Source organism: Heliangelus exortis, chromosome 2, assembly GCF_036169615.1.
Source record: "Heliangelus exortis chromosome 2, bHelExo1.hap1, whole genome shotgun sequence".
NCBI lineage: Eukaryota > Metazoa > Chordata > Aves > Apodiformes > Trochilidae > Heliangelus > Heliangelus exortis.
Genome location: NC_092423.1, coordinates 142,503,883 through 142,524,793, shown reverse-complemented (window position 1 = coordinate 142,524,793; position 20,911 = coordinate 142,503,883). Strand labels below are relative to the sequence as shown.

The window sequence follows — 20,911 nt, the reverse complement described above, 5'->3', positions numbered from 1 at the left end:
ATTTAAATTTGCCATCAGAAAATTACCTGCAGCCCATCAACCCTTTCAGTAGTGCACCTTTGTAGAACAGCCATGCTTGCACAACAGTCTGGGAAATGCTCTCACCAAGGATTTCTGTATTAGTTCAGGCGTGATTCACTGTTGATCCAGAAGAGCCCACGTTCCTCAAAGCATGTGCTAGAAATCAAGTCTCCCTACTCAGGCTTGAGCACTGACCAAAGGTGTGTAGGGACACACAAGGCAGAAGATGTCATCTCCTCCCAACTCCTAGGTCTGAGTCTCTTATCAGGCAGCCCAAACATAACTCTCCTGCCCCCAAACATAGGTAGCTACAAACCTTGACATTCTGGCCTGACTCTCCATCCCATAACCCCAACTGACCCCAGAGGCTGTGGTCCCCAACAACCACCTCCACACACCTCTGCAAAACACCAAGTCTTCAAATTCAACACCACTGAGGAGTATCTTTCACTAACTGCTCTTCATTTCATACAGTCAAACCAAAAGGGGAAAAAAACGAATATTGAGCAAAACCATAGAATCATAGAATAATAGAATGGTTTGGGTTGGAAGAGACTTCACTAGTTTCAAACCCCCTAGTGGGAGGGTAAGGACACCTCCCACCAGACCATGTTGCTTGAAGATTTCCAGGGACTGGGCATCCAACCTGTTCCAGTATCTCACCACTCTAACAGTGAAGAATTTCTTCCTAGTATTGAACTTAAATCGTCTCTCTTCCAGTCTAAAGCTATTCCCTCTTGACCTATCACTACATGCCCTTATAAAAATTCCTCCCCAGCTTTCTTGTAGACTCCTTCAGGGGGATTAATTTTATATCTCAGTACAGACCGCACCACCAGCATCAGATAACACCTAACAACATCACCATATCATCATTTTAGCAGGCTTGAGCTAACATGCTACACTCCCCCCTGACTGGAGTCCACAAATCCATAGACAAAGTTGTTACAATCCCCAATAAGCTTCATAATACAAGATAGCAGAAGCAGCAATAGCCTTGATGGGGTTTAAGGTCCTGTGATCCTCATGTCAGCAATCCATTTGTGGTCTGTACTCTTGTTGTTGGTCAGATCCCAAATATGGCTGCACAAAGGACCAAGCTTAGGATTTTTGGTGCTAGACAGGTCCACAGGACTCTGTCCATGCATAATTAGTCCAATCCATGAAAAGGTGATGGAGCATGAAGTCTGGGGAGAGAGATTTGCCCATGGCTTTTTATCTGCCTCAGCCCTGCTCTACTGCACATGCTGTGCAGAAGCCCTAAGGAGTAAAGGCTTGAGGTTGAGTAAAGAGGATTAGGCAGACAAACTGAATAGACAGGATGAACTACTTAACAAATTTCTCAGAGATTTTCCTTAATTTGTTTTTGACACACCAGATGAGCAAACAGACATTTCAAACACAGAAATTCTTGGCCTCATTTCATCATCCCAAGAATGAATCCGTTTTCAGAATGTTTTAATTCTCTACTGAATTAAATGTACAAAAAATTTTAAACATGGTGATAATAGTTTGTTAATCAAACACTATTATCTTCAAGATAAAGCTTTGCTGTATACTCACAAGATTAACTACTCTTAGAGGATACGGAAAAAAATTTGGATTTTTTTTTCTTTTTGCTAATTTTAATACACTCCCACATCTTCTGATAACTACAGAGCTATCTGGAATGTTCTGATATTACCAAAACAGTGGGGAACATGTAAAAAAGCAAGGAATTTCCTTCTTTTTTTTTTAACCACCTCTAAATTTCTGAAGTCTGGAGACCAACTCAACCTGAAGGGCAGAGCAACTTTAATCCATCCCAGGCAACTAGGTGAGGCAGGACAGGACACCACCTGGTGACAATGGTTTAGAAATACAAGACTAGAGGAAACTGGGCGAGCAACATTTCTGCAGAAAAAGAGTTCAGTTGACACCTGGTCTGCAACGGAACAAGAGTAACTTTACCTTGTTTCAACAAAAAGGGTTCAGATTTCATATGTCAGTGTCATTTGGGCACAGATCTTCATGACAGAGGACTGTGTAGGTGACATTACCAAGTCCCATCAAACCCACGGTTGCTTAGGACTCAAAATCAAAAGCTAAGCTCTTAACACACCCATACACTGAAAATACCGATGAAAAAATTTCTGATTCTTTGCCATTCTGATTCTTCTGCCTTTCTGATTCTTTGCCATTTAGACCAATCCCAGTTTGCATCCCAGAGATCTAATCTGTCTCTCACGATCACATTATTCTGGGGCAAAGTTGAATAAAAATGCACAATACCACAAACCTTAACACCACCTATGTCTTCTTTTTCACCTAATTTCTTTCTCCTAGGGCAGCCCAAACTGCTGGAAGTTGGATTCCACAATGCAGTGGTCCTGCTGGCATGGGCCAGCAAAGATGAGCCTGGGATTTCTGTGTCTCTTTCTGGTGTACAACACAGGTAAGGACAATGGGAATAACCCAAGTGCCTCTTTCTCAGTTGGTCTCCTAGTCCCACACCCACAGCTGTGTCAGGATTGTGTCTTTCACCCTGCACAGGCATGACTGGAGGTCCAGGGCTGGTGCCATAAAGCAGGACACACCACGTGGTGGCAAAGGTCTGCTCTTGGCTCCCATGCCATGAACCTGGAGTCAGGAGGGTTTATATGGAAAGAAAGAGATGAGTCAGAAGAGTGCTTATCACCAAGATCAGTCCAAATTAAATCATACTAAGTGAGAGTTTTTAATACAGCTGACCAGCACTGTGTGAGATACCATGATTTAAACACCTTGTATCATGAATCAGTCATAGGATATTTCTCCTTATGTACAAAGAAAGAGAAAGGGAAATGTAGCTGGGATGGTCTTCTGTACCAGGCACAGACTTTTCTACTAATATGGAGAAGCACTGATGTTTCACCACTTTAGGTACAAAAATCCAACTCATGCCATCACATCCCCTCTTTCTTTTGTGACTTCAGTCCTACAGAATTCTTCATAAGGAAGAGGAGGATGAACTCAGGTTTTGTACTCCCTGGTGAGAACTCTGTCCATCAGGTCACAACACAGAGTGCCAGTGAACTGAGCCTCCCTCATCGCCAGCTCCCAAAAGAGGACTTCTCTCTGGGGAGCTTGGAGAGACTGAGAAGCTGAAGCTTCAGAGAAGCGTTGAGCATTTTCTAGCACTGACTTATTTGGCAATGAAGGGCAACAAAGCTATTGAAGGGTCTAGAGTGAGCTGGTGTGGTTTATTGTGGAGCAGATGAGGCTGAGTAAAGACCTTATTGCTCTCTGTAACTACCTGAAAGGAGGTGGCAATGAGGTGGGTGTTGGTGTCTTCTCTCATGTGGCGAGAGATAGGATGAGAGGAAATAGCCTCAAGCTGCCAGGGAAGGTTTACATTGGATATTAGGAAAAATTCCTTCACCAAAAGGATTGTCAGGTGTTGGAATAGGCTACCAGGGAAGTGGTGGAGTCACTATCCCTGGAAGTATTTAAGAGACACAGATGTGGTGCTGATGGTTTAGTGGTGGACTTGACAGTGTGTTGGGTTAACAGTTGGATTTGATCATCTTAGTGGTTTTTTTCAATCTAAATGTTTCTGTGGTCCTATGATTTGTGAACCTTCTGGATTACTCTTTGGAGGTACTCAGCTCTCCACTGATTGGATAGGAAGCTTAAGCACCAAATTCCTGCACTTCATCTTGGCCTGGGATATTTAAGTCGCTGCTCTGCACCTTGCTTGCTGCTCACTGAGAGAATCTGAGGAAACAGATCCAGTCCCCTGAATTCTGCTTCTGTTCATTCCTGCCACAACACAGCTCCAGAAAACAATACTCTATCGAGTGACTGCTTTGAATACCAGACCTGCACACAGCCTGGGAAGGTTTGCTTAGATTTGGCCTTGTTGTACTTCAGACCTCTCAGACAACGTTGTGTGCAAGTGCAGACCTCTACAACAGTGTGCAGCTACTTTTTTTTTTTTTTTTTTTTAATGTTGATACTTGAGTTAAGGGGGAGACCTCTGTTATTTAATCTGTTTTCTTTCTTTATCTGGCATCTAAAGGTGCCAGCAAGTCCTTTAGGGCACTAATGGAGTGGCATTAGGCACTTAATGGAGCTACTGCTGTGGATACTCAGTGGCCTGCTTTGCAGTCTCCATCTGTTTCTGAGTTACAGTGAATGAGAGCAGCAGAACTCGCTGGAGATCTGCTTGGTAAGTCAACAAGGAAAACTGTTTCTCAATCTCTTTCTTCACCTCACAGCTTCATGCATGAGAAGAGAACATAAGAAAGAGAAGCACGTGGCAGTGCTGGCTACTGCAGGTAAGTTGCCCATCAGGAGCCCCTGTGTGGGTGCTAATGGGGGTGGGAGATACCGTGTTGGGCAGAAAGGTGGTGGCACAGGGGACCCCAACCCACCAGCAAGGGCTCCTCACCCAGCACAGGGTGATCCCTGGCCAGTTTAACCTCTATCCTTCCAGGAATCTAGAATGTTTTGGTTATGTTTTTTCCTTTCTATCCTTTCCAGCTCTCCATTCCCTTTTGCTTTCCCTTTCCTCTCTTCAGTGCTGTGGACATGCTCTGCTTCCAGCCCTGGAGTGCTGGTTAAATTGGTGTAAAATGATCCTGATGTCATTGGAAAATTATATTTCTCCCCAAATTCAATTTTGTTCTCGTCTCAGTTTTCAGTGCTTCTTATTCCATCCAGCTCTGTTTTTTCTCTCTCTGTCATGCACACGAAGAGCTTCCATCTCACACACACATCCACACTGCTCTGTGTCTTCTTGATTTTATCAGAGAGGAGCAAAAGAACCTTCTCAGAAATTTTCACTAGGGAAAACCAAATTACATCAGCAGAAGGAAAACATCTGTTAAATAAAATATGTGACTAAGTGACAATCAATTTATACTGTGGCAGCAGTATAGCCACCGAAGTAGCTAAAAGAAAAATGAAATTTATCTTTTCATGTCAGATCCATGCAGCAGCAGGAAAGGGGGAACATTTCCTAGGCATTTTCTCCTCTGTAAGTGATCTGCAAAGAGAGACCTGCTGCAATTTTGGCAATAAATGCCCATAGCCCAGCACAAGAGGGCACCAACATTTCAGGGCAGACTGTGGGTCCCAGCTGCCTGCTCAAGGGAAAAGATCACAGAAATCACAGTGTCAGGGGTTGGAAGGGACCTCTGAAGATCGTTGAGTCCAACCACCCTGCCAGAGCAGGACCAAAACTAGGGCAGTTCACTCTGAAGTGAGTCCAGATGGGTCTTGAGAGTCTCCAGAGAAGGCAATTCCACACGACTTTTTCCTTCAGAAAGATGGCAGAGCCCAAGTCAAATTTTGGCCCAGCATTGTCTTGCCCACTTGGTCTTGCTGTTTTCCAATCTCTTTGTTTTCTTATCTGCATTTTCTCACTGCAAGTTTTGAGGTTCATCACAATACAGAATCTGCTCATTTTGTTTTTTGTGGTCTGGAGGAATTTTGCCCTGTACACAATCGGGGGATCAGTGGCCATTTCCTCATGCCCTCATGCAGCCTTCTGCTCAGAGAATCCTTCTTTTTCAGAGCTCTCTGCAAAGTCAGTGGATCTGGCTGCCCTGAACCTGACAGAGCTGGTGAACAGCATGCTGGACACTGCCCTCCGAGGTAATGGCTCTCAGAGGGATGAAGGGCTAAAGGGGTTGACAGGAAAAGCCATAAACACACTCTTGTCTGCCTCCAGAATTTCAGGAGCATGTTACCCTTTTGCAGTTACAATAGAGATAGCTGCCTGCCCCAAATGATTTAGAAATTAGTGGGTGTTATATAGAAACACGATGTAATTACATATGGGAGGTCTTCAGAAAGCACTTTATAATCCAGTGTAGGTTGAATTAAAATAATAATAAAAAAAACAAAAAACCCCACCCAAAAGCCAAAAAAATCCCCCAAAAAACCTAACAAACAAACAAACAAAACCCCCAAAACATCAAGAAGAAATATAAGTGATCCTTTCCTCAGAGAAAATGCAAGATTGAGACTCAGGCAGCTGTATGGTACCAGCACTTCAGAAATTAAATGAGTCAAAACATGCTGTTCTCATCATTTGTTCCAGCTGCTAACAGCACTGGCACGTGTTTCTGCAGGTACCAAAAAACTCTTCTCCTTGCTGAGTGTCACATCCTACAGCTCATTTGCCTTCCACAAAGTGTCAGTCACTATTTACAACAGTGAGTATCCCCATGCTATGCTCTGTGCAGGAGCTTTTTCTTTCACACAGCCTGTTCATCCAGATATTGATTTATCTCTCTCTCTCTCCCTACAGTTTCTAACGTGAAAAATGTTGATCCTGGCAAGTTCCCTATGCATTACTGCTATTGTTTGAGCAATGTAACAAATGACTTGACAGGTGGGTACACAAGAGAGGTTGGAAACTGCATGTGCTGAAGCTGAATCATTTCCTTTGTACCTGAGAGCTGTAACCTGAATTCTGCCTGAATTCCTTATGAGCAGCACATTCAGAATATCTTGGTGATTAGAGCATCCTCCCAAGAATTATAAACTGAGGGTCCTACATCCTTATGAGCAGCAGATCCAGAATATCTTGGTGGTTGGAGCATCCTCCCAAGAATTATAAACTGAGGGTCCTACACAGGGCTCATGTCTGTCATGTCTGAGTGAGAACATTGACCTGGTCCTGCTAGAACCTGCTATGAACAAGTCTTCTGTCACGGTTTAACACTGGCCCGGCAATTAAACTGAGTAACAGACGCTCTCTATTAATCTCTCTCTACTCCCTGATAAGAAAGAAGAGAGAATAAGGGAGAGAGACTTATGGGTTGGAAACTAAACTACACAACTTTAATGAAACAGTAATGATAAATAGGAAAAATGACTAAATATATACAAATATACAAGAAAACGGATACCACATTCCTCCCTCCTTTCCCCCAGTAACTCTCACGTCACCACCGAGGCTGCAGGGCAGCTCTGGGAAAGTCCAGGCTGGACTCCTGGAGTCAGCAGCAGTTGGGAACTGGAGGCAGGAACACACAGATATGGGCTGGCACGGATCAGGAGCACAGGCAGACGAACAGACGGGATCCTTCCAGGATGCTGAGGGAAGGAAGGGAGGCAGGAAGGGCAGGCAGCCGGAAGCTGGAAATCTGGCTTGGCCCTCGTGATCCCTCAAATTTATACTGAGGATGAAGTATATGGGATGGAATACTCTGTTTGGTCAATTCTGGCATCTATCTTGTCCGTTCCTCCTCAAAGGAGGGATGCAGGTGGGACCTCTTTATGTTTTCCTCAGAGCTGAGCAGTGTCCTTGGCTCTGCACACCAGTCTCTAGCAGTAACTATAAACATCAAGTGGTATCAGTCCTAGAAGCACACACTGTCTGAGAAACTTGCTGTTAATTTCAGCAAGTGCAACTGCTTACAAGAGACTTAGTTAAAAGCAAAAGTACAAGACAGAAAATCACCTTTATCCAGGCCCAAACCAGGACATCATCCCACTACCAATAGCCTCTGTTTGAGCTGATGACAACATCTGGGGTATTTCTGAAGTAAAGTTCAAATGCCTCTTGGGAGGTCCCACATGGCATAGGCAGTACAAGCAAAGTCTGCAGATTTTGGGTCTCCTTCATATTTAAGCAGACTAAGTAGAGTGTTGCTTTAAGTTGTTCTCTTGAACAGATAAATGCCACTCAAGTTTGGTTTTATGCACATTGCTTCTATATTGGATGTTGTCTTTGAAATACACTTCTGTAGAGTATTCCTGTGGCTTCATAAGTCCACCCCCATTTAGCAGAAATATTTTGAACTTTAAAATAATTTAAACATGGTCAAGTAGAAGCATTAATATAAAATATTATCACATATAAAAGTGAATTTTTTTACTCTGCATCCATGATAGAATATATGTTTTCAGCCATAATCTTTCTCTGTTTTGTTGTCTAGATTTTACAGCTTTACTTGTTGATATTATTGGGAACAGCACCAGTTACCTCACAGAAATTTTCAAATCCACTTCTATTCTCTCAGGTTTGCATTTCCTTTTAACATTTAGCATTTTCTTTTTGTCTGGTTTGCTCCTCTGTTGGAAGCAAGCATGGAAATGTGTATAAAAGCCTATTTCTCTTACCCAGAAGCATTTTTCTTACAAAGGATGACTTGAAGTTTTAAACAAAGTCTCTTTATAGGAAAAAAATACAAACACAGGGTGAATTTCTATATAACATAGTGATACATGTGTTTCTATGAGCAGATATGTTTTGTTTGAAATTTTATTCAGTTATTATTGAATACTGGTATTTTAGGGAATTATGATTGCAAAAGAATAATTATAGGCTAAATTATCCAAAGACATTTTTTTTCCATGTAAAAATGCTTGTAATTTAGAATTTTAATTAGATAGAAACATTTCCCCTGGAAATACAAGCATTTGGATTTGGTGTTGGTTCAAGATGTTTCTCAAGAATCGTATCTGAAGAAAAATATTTGGCCAGTTGTAGTAGCCACATACCATTTTGTGCTTGTGTTTTCAACTGTTTAAGATAATATCAGATAATAAAAACTGCTAACAAAGATACTTTTCATATTTTTTTGCCTTTCAGTGCATCAGAGCAATGACTCAGATTGTACCTACATCTGTGTGATGACAGGGCAGACAGGTAAATGTTAAAACCATTCCACCCCAAAATATTGCCTTATTTACTTTCAGTGACAGCTTAGGCTAGAAACAAGCACTTCTTGTTGGCTGTAAGTGTTTCTGTTTGCAGGGAGAAATTTGTCTGACTTTTGGGAAACTGTGGAGAACTCGCCTATTATTAATTACACATTTTCCAGTAACACATCTTCAGATCTGGGTAAGTACATCCTGGGGAATGAAATGAAATAGCAACAACAAGGAAAACTGTGTCCAGGTAGCACTTTCAATAAGTACTCTACCTTCATAAATTAAAATAATTTAAAAATACTACTTTATATTATTAATATTATTTGTATATGGTTATACATTGTGATGTATTTTATTATTAAATAGGTGAATATTTTTTTACAAGTGAAAAATAACATTTATATTACACAGCACATGATGGATGGTGAGTGTACTAACTCGACCTTTTCATACTCCAAAGATCTAGATTCAGCTTTTTCAGGTCTCACTAAATTACAGGAAGACCAAAAGAGAACAGTGGATCCATCAGCAGAACATGTGTGGAGATTTAAAAGTAAGCCAGTATTGTCAAACCTAAATTTCTATTTTTGCTTGACACCTAGTTAAGGGCTCATCTATGTTTGCTGCACAGTGCTGGGATGCTGAATGACAATTACAGAGTAAGATAAACTTTTGTCCCAGAGAACAGCAGATCTGGTCAGTAGTGCACTGAGTAGCTGACAAATAGAAAAACTTCTTTCCAAATAAAACAAACAAACAAAAAGACCAAACCCAAACCAAAAACTTAAGAAAAAACTTACAAAAAATAAAATAGCTTTGGTTTTAAACCAAGCAAAATATAGTTCAAGCTGTTTTCTCTCCTTTCTTATTGTAAATCTGTCCTTTTTTTTCCTCTTTGAGTTTGTATAACATTCAGTTGTCAGTACCTGAATATTTTGTAAATTCCAGTGCATTTAGATTGTCCATAAGGATACAAGATGGAAAGTGCCAGTCTTCCTCCTTTTGAAAGCAGAAGTAACCTTCACATTTGCTTGCCCATAGTAAGAGTAAAGAGAAACTGAGCATTTTACTTCATACCTTATCATCATCTACAACATCTGGATCTGTCTATAACAAAATTTCTACATTTTCCCCAGAAGTCTGCTGTCTTTTTATAAGCTCTTTTGTTTTGCTGAACTACATTCCAGCCTTTATTATCTCTTCCAACCCCCACTGTGACTTGTTCCACAGAATGTCATCAGTTCTCAAATTCTAGTAGCTGCCCTCTGGTATCTGCCTACTCCTTGTAGACAAAAGCTTTCATTTCTTTCCTCTGTAGTGAAGCAGTTTAGAAAATAGAAAATTAACGTGAAGGGAAAAGCCCCATAACTTTGCAGGAACTTTTCAGTTTCTTTTTCTTTTTTTTGAAAACTTGTACATTAAAATGTTCTTGGTTAAAATTTTAAATGTTATTGGCACTGCCCATGCTTCCATAGCTAAAATGGAAAGGTGTGTGTGCTCATACTCAGAATGAGCCTTCATACTCAGAAGGCTCTGGGAAGACCTAATAGAGACCTTCCAGTACCTGAAGGAGACCTACAGGAAGGCTGGAGATGGACTGCTTATAAGGGCCTGTAATGATAGGATGAGGGGCAATGGTTTTATATTAGAGAAAAGTAAATTTAGGTTGGATGTTAGGAAAAAAATCTTTACCATGAGGGTGATGGAAAAATGGAACAGGTTGCCCAGGGAGGAAGTTGAAGCCTCATCCCTGGAGATATTCAAGGTGAGGTTTAATGAGGCTCTGAGCAACCTGACCTAGTTGAGGATGTCCCTGCTTACTGCAGGGGGGTTGGACTAGATGACTTTTACAGGTTTCTTCCAACCCAGGGTATTCTTTGATTCTATGATCTGCCAGGGGAAGCAGGAAAGAGTTAGTATTTTCTAGGTGCATTTTAGATATTACTTTACACTTGCTGCTGCTGTGGGGCACCAGCATCTGCAGCCCATTGCTGTTGCACTCTCTTTGTCTCTGCCTCTCTTGCTTCTCCAGCTACCAGGAGCCCTCTTGCCCTGAAAGGAGAGGAAATCCCCTTTACGAGGTTCCCACCATGGCCAAAGACATCTGGAGCAAAAGGATCAGGTTTTCCATCACCCAATGTGGATGCTCCCAGACCACGAGGCACAGATGGAGCCCCTCCAGCTGCTGGTGGGATGTGGGCCCCATGGCCAGCACTGCAGCCCAGCCCTGGTGAGTGCAATGCAGGGGAACCCCACATGGTTCAGCTGCTAGCCCTGGGGTTTGGCCAAAAGCTGAAACCACATCTCTGAGGCTGACTCTGGGAGGGCCACTCAGGTCTTCACTCACATTTGGTTTCAAATCAGGTGAGCAGACCTGTGGAAAAGCTGCTTCTCTTCATCTCCACTAAACTTACCATCTTTAAGTCTTTCCTTTTGGTAGACAATGGGCTTTTCAAGATCTAACAAAGTACAGCTCTTGTCCTTCTTTTACCATCTTGATATTTTTAAATTCCTCTGGCTGTACTAGGTGAGGGACCTTGGATGCTGAGCTGTCTTCTCTAGAGCAGCTCTTCTTGGTAGACATAAATAACAATAATTCTGAATGCCATGAAGCATCGTGTCTTTCTGCTCCCACAGCTGACACAGCTGCAATTTGGATGCAGACAGCATCTCCTCAAGAAACCAGGAAACTGATGCAAACAGAACCAGGTGAGACTGATCTGGGATAATAACAAAGGCTCTCAGTTGGACCATTTATGAAATTGAAATTAGTATCTGTAGAAAAAGGTGACTGAATATATTTAACATCAAAGAATGTAAGTGTTGGTTAGGGGTCTGTGACTTCAGATTTTTTTCCCCTGCTATTCTTTAAACCAACTTTCCTTTATTTTTTTACCCATTAAGATGTCAAAGCAGCTAATATTTTTTTTCCTCCTTCAGATTTGCCTTCCTCAGTGATGTCCACACCACCCTACAGGCCTGAGGTGACAATGAAATTTTATTCAGCTACCAGTAAGTAGCTGAACCTCATGCAGCAAAACCATGTTTGAATGTATGTCAGTTTTCCCATGTAGAAACAACATACATGTGTAGTTTACCTGATGTCTTATGTATGTCACACACACAAAATATCTAAGAGACTGCTACCATAGTTGTTTCTGAACCATACACAGTTATGCTTTCAAAACACAGTTTACATCATGGTGATAGAATTAGTAGATGTGTGGCAATTTTACCATGGATTGTGAAATCTTTTAACTCTGATAATATTACTTCTGAAAACAGATGTACCATTGAGTCATGTGCTCTCAATACTTTCTTTTGTATGCGCAAAAAGAAATTAAAACCCTTATCTTCCTCCTCAGATCATTATCAACTACATTTTCATGAAAGTTCAGTTGTTCCTTATAAGCTCTTAAATAGAGTTAGAATTTAAGAGCTCAGCAGGCTAAATATATGATGATGTGCCACTCCACTTATAATATATTCATGTTGGCAACAGAATTATATTTACCTGTAAGTATTTAGTCAGAGATTACATTCTTTGAAACACTGGGCCTCACTCAATGCCAGGAAGGGAGTATGAACTCTGGGAGATGCCAGCACCTGCTTTGGATGCTGAGTGTTTGTGTGTGTGAGTTCAGGTTCCTACACTCAGATTTACAAAGCAGGAGCAGAGCTCAATAACACAATGGGAATAACAGAAGATGATTACTTCAGCTCTAGGCACCAGCACCAGCACCTAAAATAAAAGATAAAATGCAAATCATGCTGTAGACATCTTTAGTCCCCTTGGAATACTTCTGCTTCCAGTCTGGTGTCCTTCCTCCCAGTGGTCACACTGGAAACCATGGCACTTGGCCAGCTGAGCAGCAGACAAGGCCAGAATTCTGTGCTGTCTGAACAGGCTTTTCATAGCTCTCAGTCCACTCTGGTTGGCTGAGTTTATCAGCATATGTTGAGTTGCTTGTATTATTTTTTTCCTGTTTTAATTTCTTTTTGTGCATACAAAAGAAAGTATTGAGAGCACATGACTCAATGGTACATCTGTTTTCAGAAGTAATATTATCAGAGTTAAAACTCTGGCCATGAAAACCAAATGACAATGGCATCAAGTGAGCACAGAAGCCCAGTCCTGCAGGAAGGCAGCGTCAGGGAAGAGGAGGGGAAGCTATTGCCTGGCAAACCAGAGAACACTGCATTAAAAAAACATCTGCTGTGACAGGTTTCCAAGGAGAAAAGTCACTGGTGCTGAGCCAAGGAGGAGTTATTGGTGTAAGAGTCTTTTCAAATCACAAGAGACAGGAAGTCTCTTTTTTTTGGATCCTGCTCTCATTTTACTTCTGTTTACAAGCTCAAAATACAAGAGTTCTCTTCATATCTTCCATGACATTGATCAGTTTTATGAAATGAACGTATTGCATGAATAAAGTTTTACTTCCTGACACTATGGATAGTGTGAAAAGAAGCATTTAAGACAAACTTGATCTTCTGATCTTGAAAGGGAGCAGAGGAATGTGCTATAGTAATTGTCAGCCATAGAAAATTGAGCACAAAACATAAGTTCTCTGCATATCTTGTTTGCTTGGGATCAGTGTAGCTTAAGGATGAAATAGCAGGCAACCAACTGGAAGTTTCTGGAGTGTATGACTGGATTCCTGGGATGCACAGTCCAAGGTTTGTTCATATGCCATTCACTGTCTGTGGGCAACCTGGGAAAATCTAGGACTGGGAAGCAGCCTGTTTGAAAAAGGTAGAAAACATGGATTTCACTGAGATCAGGGAATGGAGATTCATCAGATGCCTCTTTTTCATGAACCATGATGGCAGAGCCTGTCTGCCTGCAGGTATTGATCATGCACTTGGTCAAATGAATTGAACAGTGGGATCTCAGAGCAATGAGGAGCATACACAATGCTCTGAAGACTGACACATTATTTCAAGAAGATATTTCTTAAATCATGGAAGTGGATGCCAACTGAGAAAATATGCAAGTGTGCAAATGAGAGCACACAGGGAGGGATTATATAAGTCCAAATTATTCACAGTACCCCTAACATTGTCTTTCACTGGCAGCAAAATTTAATGTCAGTGTCAGAGAGATGTGACATGGACTTAATAATAGAAAAGTCTGTTTACTGCAGCTATAACTTGTCACCTGCCTGGGACAGTCACATGGCAATTTCAAATAGCCAAGAGCAAAGCTCTGCACAGGGAGCTGTGGTTCCTGTGGTTTCTGGCCTCTTTTGACTGGCTTGATTTCTTAGAAAAGAAAATTCATAGAAAAGGCAGTTCAGAAATAGATTCTTACTTTTAATTTTTTTTTTTAATTTCAATTCAAATCTGTAGGAATTTAGGAACTAAATTAAAAAAAAAAACAACTAACCATTTCACCATAGAATTTTGTTATGGAAGAATATAAAATATTACTGCAAAGCACTGAAAATTTTACTTTCATAAATATGTCAGTACATTGTCCAATTGAAATATAACTAAATACAACATTATTTTCAAGACAATTTCAGCATTAAATGTAGTATTATGTAAATATTGTATTACTTTGAGATTAAGTGATTATGAAAAATGAAACCCAAAGCAAGTTATTTAGCTTTCAGATTTCTACTTGGCTTTTTCCTGCACAGATGAATCCCAATAGGAATTGCAGCCACACAATTTACATTTCAATAAAGGTGAATTTCTGCTGGTGAAACACAGACCTTGACTAAAGTGTTTCACAGCTGACAGGCAGGATAGCAAGTACCCAGGTGGAGGTTCCTTGGAGGGAACTGAAACTACTTTTTATGGACATTCCTCATTCTCTCATGTTCAGATATTAACATGAAGAGTGTTATTAAAGCAAGAAATAATTGATCTTTAATTGCCACTGAAAAAATCAAGCTGTGGACAATGTTATAAAGTGGACAAAGCCTAATAACACTTATACAAAGCTGCTAAGATTAACACAAATGGGGCTGCCTCTTGCCCATCCCTGACTAATTATTCCTGGTGTTTGTGCAGCATCTTTGACACACAGCTGCCTTTCAGAGGGGCTCATGAGTTTGGGTGCTGCAAGTATCTGCCCTTTACTCCTCTGTGACTCTGATTGCCTTGGGCAAGTGCTGGCAGAAAAATGGTTTTGTAGGAATCTCTCAGGTTGGCAGACCCTTTATTTTCCTCCTGCAAAGGAATGCCATTTTATATTAAACTCCTTGTCAGCACTAGACGACTCAAGCTTATTTCAACAGAACTTCATTAGTTCAAATTTAACCTTTGTAGCCTCTCCTATCACATAACATGAGATGGCCCAAAGCTATAAAGCTTGTGAGACATGAGAACTTGGAAAAGCAATTACACTGTCTAAGGTGATTATACTCAGCAGGTAAAGCAGTTTATCTGCACATGGCCAAAGCCTGATGCCAGTTACAGAAATGTTGAAGCCAAGTGACAGTCACACAAGGGCTCTCCCACCCCAATGGGTTCATGTGAGGGGGCACCCACATGATGAAAAATGTGCCCTCTCACAGCCTGGTCCCCAGTTACCTTTTCAGAGCCATTTTCAGGAATGTCCCTTTCTTTCTGGAGTGTTCCTGTGGGGGAGACATCCCCTTGGAAGGGTTGCTGTAGGCACACAGAAGCTCCCCGAGGTCTGATGTGATGCCTGGCAGGGCAGGCAGCTTCACTTCACCCACCCCAAGTGTGCCCTCAAGGCTATTAAATATGCAAAGGAGAGGTGGTTACACACCAATTTTAGCTATGCCTTGGCAGCATTTTTTTAATAACAGAAAGGGAGTCAGATCGTATTTGACACTAAAAAACCACGTAGCAATTCAGCTACCATCTCCATATAAGCTGCCATCTCCTATTTGGCAATATTGCTTTTTTTTTGCCATCTGGAACAGCTGCATTTGCTGGCAGGATGAAATGTTTGGGTTGCAACTGGTTATCTCTTGCTGCTGACTGCAAAAGAGTCAATGAATAGAATAAACTAGATATTTTCCTTTTATCTAGCTCAAGAGAAGGGAAGAAGGAATCTATGCTCATGTAAACGATTTCCCTGCATTTTTCTTATGTTAAAATACTATAATGGTTGTCATGTAAAGGCAAAAAAGTCTGATGAACCAGCTGGCTCCTGGCAACAAATAGTAAAATGAAGAAAATTTTTCTATCTTCTTCTTAATGCAGGCAAACTTTGACCTTTTCTTCTCCAGTTTCTTGTAAATTCTATGAAGCCTGTAGGAATGGTATTTATCCAGAGGATTGTCCCACATTCCTAAAAAGTGGGTTTAAGTTCACTGATTATTGAGGTCATTAGAAACAAGGAGTCAGCAATGGACAGAGAGAAAGCCATAACCTCTACACAGATCATGTTTGTTTTGTTAATGAGGCTAAAAAATGTGATGGAGAGAACAGTGAGAATATGCTTATTTTTTTCTAAGTCATATTTAATCTAGGATTCGGATTTAGAGGGTGAGTGTAGGGAAGCAGGGGGGACGGGAAGTTAATTTTTCATTAAAATAGCATATGCTTATTGAAAGTATCAAATATAATAAATGTACAGTACTGGTTTTGTCTTGATGTTCTGCACTGTGGGAAACTTATGCTTCAGTGGCAACTGAACTTCCACCTAAGCAGGTAACTAAAATAAATTAGATAGTAAGAATCTTTAATAATAACAATAAATCTTTAGAGTTATCTCTTACATTTGTGATAAATAAAAGCAATGTGGTTTTAAGCAACTAACCAGTAATTATGAATAATAACAAACTGAACAGGATAGCTGTGATTTCACTTAAGCAACAGCCAGGCTGTGGCTTGTTTTATTTCCTGTTACCTACATCTCTCAGATTTTAAGATACATACATGAGTTTATTAATCTGTGTGTTTCCCATAACCCAAATGAGGCATTGCAAGAAATTTAATGAGAGAAATATATGAACTAGTTTGGAGTTTTATTTTTTCCTAGGGTGTCCACAGGCAGTCCTCAAAGAGACCCCTGTGACCTCGCCACCCATCACACTTCTGGTGCAGAAGATCAACCCCTGTGTGATGGAGCTCTGTAGGTTTTTTCAGCTGTGCCTCTGTGTTGGTCAGAGAAGACATTCTCGAAAGGAAACCATGAGGTAAAATCTGGCACTCATTCCTTTGCTCTTTCTCTGCTTAAAATATTCCACTGGGCTTTTTTCTATCTCCGTTTTCCAATCACTGATGCTGTTTTTGAGAGTTTGGAGCTACTGGTTGAGATCCAAATGGGTCCCCAGTGTGCCAATCAATACCTGATCCAGTTTTCATACTAAGTGAATTAAGCTTGGCAGGATTTTTCCAAATATCTAATGACATTATTGAGGTCAGAATATCTTTTTTATTTCTATATTCAATAGTAGCAATACAATACATATACAGCTGTGCTTATGAAAGAGAAGCATCTATCACTCTGCTAATTTTAACTACTTGTTTAGGTACTGTGTTGAATACTACTCCTGGTTCTTGAAAAATGCAAATTATGTCTGTGAAAGAGTCAAAAGAGTCGCTTACTCCCACAGTAAGTATATTTTCTTTTTATATCTCTACAGACCTTATTATGAAGGTAGATGAAAAAGTTTTAGGTTTGCCCAGAATATGTGCTGTCTTTTATCACATAGCTATTTAACTTGATTACAATATTTTTAAGATTTTTTTAATATTTAATCTTCATGTATGGTTTTAACGTTTTTATCTTATGACAGTTTTCTTGTGATTTTTCAGCATTAAAACAAAAATGCCTTAAAAACATCTGCACGTTCGTCTAGAACACAGGAATTTAACTGCAAACTGGAAGACTGGTGGCACTTTTAGTTTTCTCCTTCACTTCAGTATAAAAATCAGGATGCAACGTGTAATTTGTAATGATACAAGCTATTAACCAGATATGAATCTAGAAATGTGTCTTCCTCCAAGGGACTGTAAAAATACTGTGTAAAAACCATTGTATTTTATACAGGTGATGTAACTGCAATTAAAGAATTGAAGGGCTTTTAAAAATTGTATTTTATAAGGGATATTTATATAGTTTGCTAGTGAATGTGAATAGTTCATTGTAGTTTTGTTTACAATTGTGATAAAGTAATCCAAATGAACAAATACAAAAAAATTTAAAATCAACCTGAAATACTGAAGAAAATAAGGATTTTTCCTGCTGTTAAACACTTGCAGATTACATATTATTCCAAACCAAGAGTCTGCCACTACTTCAGCAACTCATCTAATGCAGAGCTTGACCAAGGGAAGGTTCACTCCTCTTGTCACTCACCCCGTGACATATTTGTGTGAGCTTACCAAGATTCATCTCTTTACTTATATGTACCCCTGGTGACCAGAAAGCCTGGTGAACTAAAAAACTATCAACCCAAAGTATATCACCAAAAGTATAAACCAAAATTATTTGCACTACAGCTGGTGCACATTGAGATTTCACTGAAGAAATACACCTTCAAAATAACACCAAGCCAATGAGAAAGGTGTCACCACAAGGATGCTGCCCCCAGGGAGACGTGGGATGCTGCACCCCTCTTCCAAAAGACATTTCACTGTTGTGCCCAATAGCATAATGGAATTATTTCTGTAATATCAAAGAGCAGGACAGATTGGAGTTCTACCAATTTTTATTTTTTGTACAATGAATGTACAAAGCAGGAATATTAACCTGGCAGTGGCACCACAGTGCTGGGGAGCAATCTTGCTCTGCTGCACCTCTCCTCACCCCAGGCAGGATCTGAAGAGCTACACCTCTGTGCAACTGTTGTCATTAAATCTCACAAAAACATGTAATGCCTGAAGACATAATTTAAAAATAACAGTAAGTCTGTATTGTTTCTTATATTTTTCTCATTAAGTTTCCTGAGAACTCAGGAAGAAAGGCATGAAAACAAAGGAAGGGGAGAAAAGAATTATTAAAGTCAGTTTGACTTTCTGAAGGTTTTTTTAGGCTTGAATAAAAAGACAATATCAAAAGAAAAATATTTTTTGAGAAGACTTCAATTTTAAAATATTAATTTGTTATTATTTTAATCAATTTAATCACCTCTGAGTTGTTGCCCTGATCTCCATGGTAAAGGATATTTTTGTGTTTATAAGGAATCACCCTGTGTTTTTCCTGCAGGAATAGAAGTCCTTGGGCAGAGCACTCACCTCTTGACACTGCCATGGGGTGTGCCTGACCCCCAGTAGGTTTTGGTGCTCAGGTTTGTACCTCTCCAGGTGTAGGAATTTGCACTTCTTGACCTTCCTGAAGTTCCTGTTGGGCCATTTCCCCCAGCTGAGTGGGGCATTCAGACTTGCTGAGGGCACACTATGTCCCAACACCCAGGTCATTAATCAAGAGTGGATCCATTACTGATGGCTGATGTACACCCCTAGTCCCTGGCCTCCACCTGAATTTTGTGCCACTGCCCACCAGCCTCTGGGCCCTTCTATTCAGCCATTTTTCAACCCACCTCACTGGGCTTATCCAATTGATACAACAACAGCTTTTCTATGAGGATCTTATGGAACCTGGTATCAAAGGCATTTCTGCAGACAGTGTAGTTCACAGGCTTTGGAAGAGCCAAACCTTTTGCTCACAGAAGTATTTTTACAATTCCAAATTGATCAAACTTCTCATTTCTCCATGCTAAAACTCAGTGGACTGTTTGCCATTGTTGATGGCATCTTTGAAGGGCAAATTTCTTTGACCCTGGCAGAAAGAATACCTTGCTGATGAGGAGAATCTTTCCCAAATCTCATTGACTCCCCCTTCCCCTGGATTTTTCTCAGCTTTGGATCCAAGCCACTGTGGATAGATGAGAGCAGACTTCTCAGTCATACTCAGAATACCAATGTTTAAAGCTGTATAAATTTTCACCCATCTTTCAACACTGAACACTACCTCCTGCTAAGTTATTAAAGCCATATTCACATGCTCCAGAGATTTTTTTGAGTGATTAATAACAATGAAATTATTGTTATTTAATTAAAGCCAAGAGTATTAGGGAAGTTACCATACAGTGAAGGCACCTGCAGAACAGACTTCTCAGTATAGATCCTTTACATGACTGGAGCTATATTACTAAGATACACTGTGGGCACAATGATTCTAAGGAATTTCATGGAAGAATTAATTAATAAATGTTGAAGGGGGGTTGATAAAAGCAAGTGATCACATGGGTGAAGTGTATATCCAAGTGTGTATAAATAACATAGTACTGACTTTGCTGAAATCCATTTCTCCTTCACACAACTGCTTTTGAATAATAGCCCTCAAGGTAAGCCTTTCTAGATGGACTCTATAATACAGGACTTAGGATGAAAACAATATGGAAAGACCTTTTGGGGACTGTGAAGAATAAAGTGTAGGTAAGAGATTTGGGATAGTAGACTATAAATATTTAGAGGTCTTATAATTATAACCTCATTTCCTGATGAACTATTAAGAGTTCTTAATAAAACTGAATGTTGAATTTGAGCTTAGAGGAGCAAATAGTCAACAATAGGTATATACTTGTAAATTGATAGAGAAAAACCTTGATTTATTTTATTGGAAAAAATCTCCATACCTCACTTAATTTAGAAAACCATAGATTTAGAGAAAACTATGACTGTAGTTCAAAACAAAAAAAAAATATCTGTCACTTAATGAATACTAGTGAAAGGTTTTTAGCTTTGGAATAATTCTTTATGCACATTTCTGTATGGACAAGCACAAGTAGAACTTAAAGACTTCCAAACAAAGTCTTTATCATTGGGAAAATATATGATACATTATGTCAGGCTCAATGCATATTTGAGTGAATGTACAAAATGGGAGAGATTTTTGTGATGTGAAGCAAAGTAACAAAACGGATTGCAGATTAGCTGGGTTCCATAGATCTAATCCCTGAATGTCTCTTAATTTACAGTGATTCAGAACATCTTCATTTAAACATAATGTGAAGAATTGTTTAAGCATCCTGTTAGAAAAATGAGGTGTGAAAGCTGTTTGTAAAACAAATGGAAATTCAAATACATCATTTTATTGCTAAATAGACTTTCTCTGTCTGTGGCACTTTGGCAGAGACTTTTGACTGATGACATTGGTAGAATTGGAAGGATACTTAAAGCTCATCATTGTTGTGATATGTGCAGTTACTGTGATAAGGGCAAAAACCTAATTGCATCAAGGAGAAATATGGACAAGGTATAAAATTGTGATCTTCCAAGATGATGTGTTCCCACTCCTTGATTCAAGACATAACATTTTGCCTAATAT

General features: G+C 40.0%; 1 protein-coding gene across 1 annotated transcript; it reads left to right on the top strand.

The window, feature by feature from the left end:
- Positions 1–2,355: 2,355 nt before the first annotated feature.
- Positions 2,356–17,740, top strand: HHLA1 (HHLA1 neighbor of OC90). The gene is made up of 15 exons (XM_071738701.1): positions 2,356–2,455; positions 4,260–4,319; positions 5,560–5,640; positions 6,120–6,203; positions 6,299–6,382; positions 7,935–8,018; positions 8,591–8,647; positions 8,756–8,842; positions 9,119–9,205; positions 10,685–10,882; positions 11,290–11,361; positions 11,593–11,664; positions 16,616–16,772; positions 17,109–17,191; positions 17,395–17,740. Exons 1-15 carry the CDS (start codon positions 2,380–2,382, stop codon positions 17,436–17,438), a joined length of 1,326 nt encoding a protein of 441 aa, XP_071594802.1. The 5' UTR covers positions 2,356–2,379; the 3' UTR covers positions 17,439–17,740.
- The last annotated feature ends 3,171 nt before the right edge of the window (positions 17,741–20,911 follow it).

Coding starts and splice junctions, on each gene's coding strand:
- HHLA1 (XM_071738701.1), top strand. CDS start 2,380: ATGCAGTGGTCCTGCTGGCATGGGCCAGCAAAGATGAGCCTGGGATTT. Junction 2,456..4,259: donor CTTTCTGGTGTACAACACAG/GTAAGGACAATG, acceptor TTCACCTCACAG/CTTCATGCATGAGAAGAGAA. Junction 4,320..5,559: donor GGCAGTGCTGGCTACTGCAG/GTAAGTTGCCCA, acceptor CTTCTTTTTCAG/AGCTCTCTGCAAAGTCAGTG.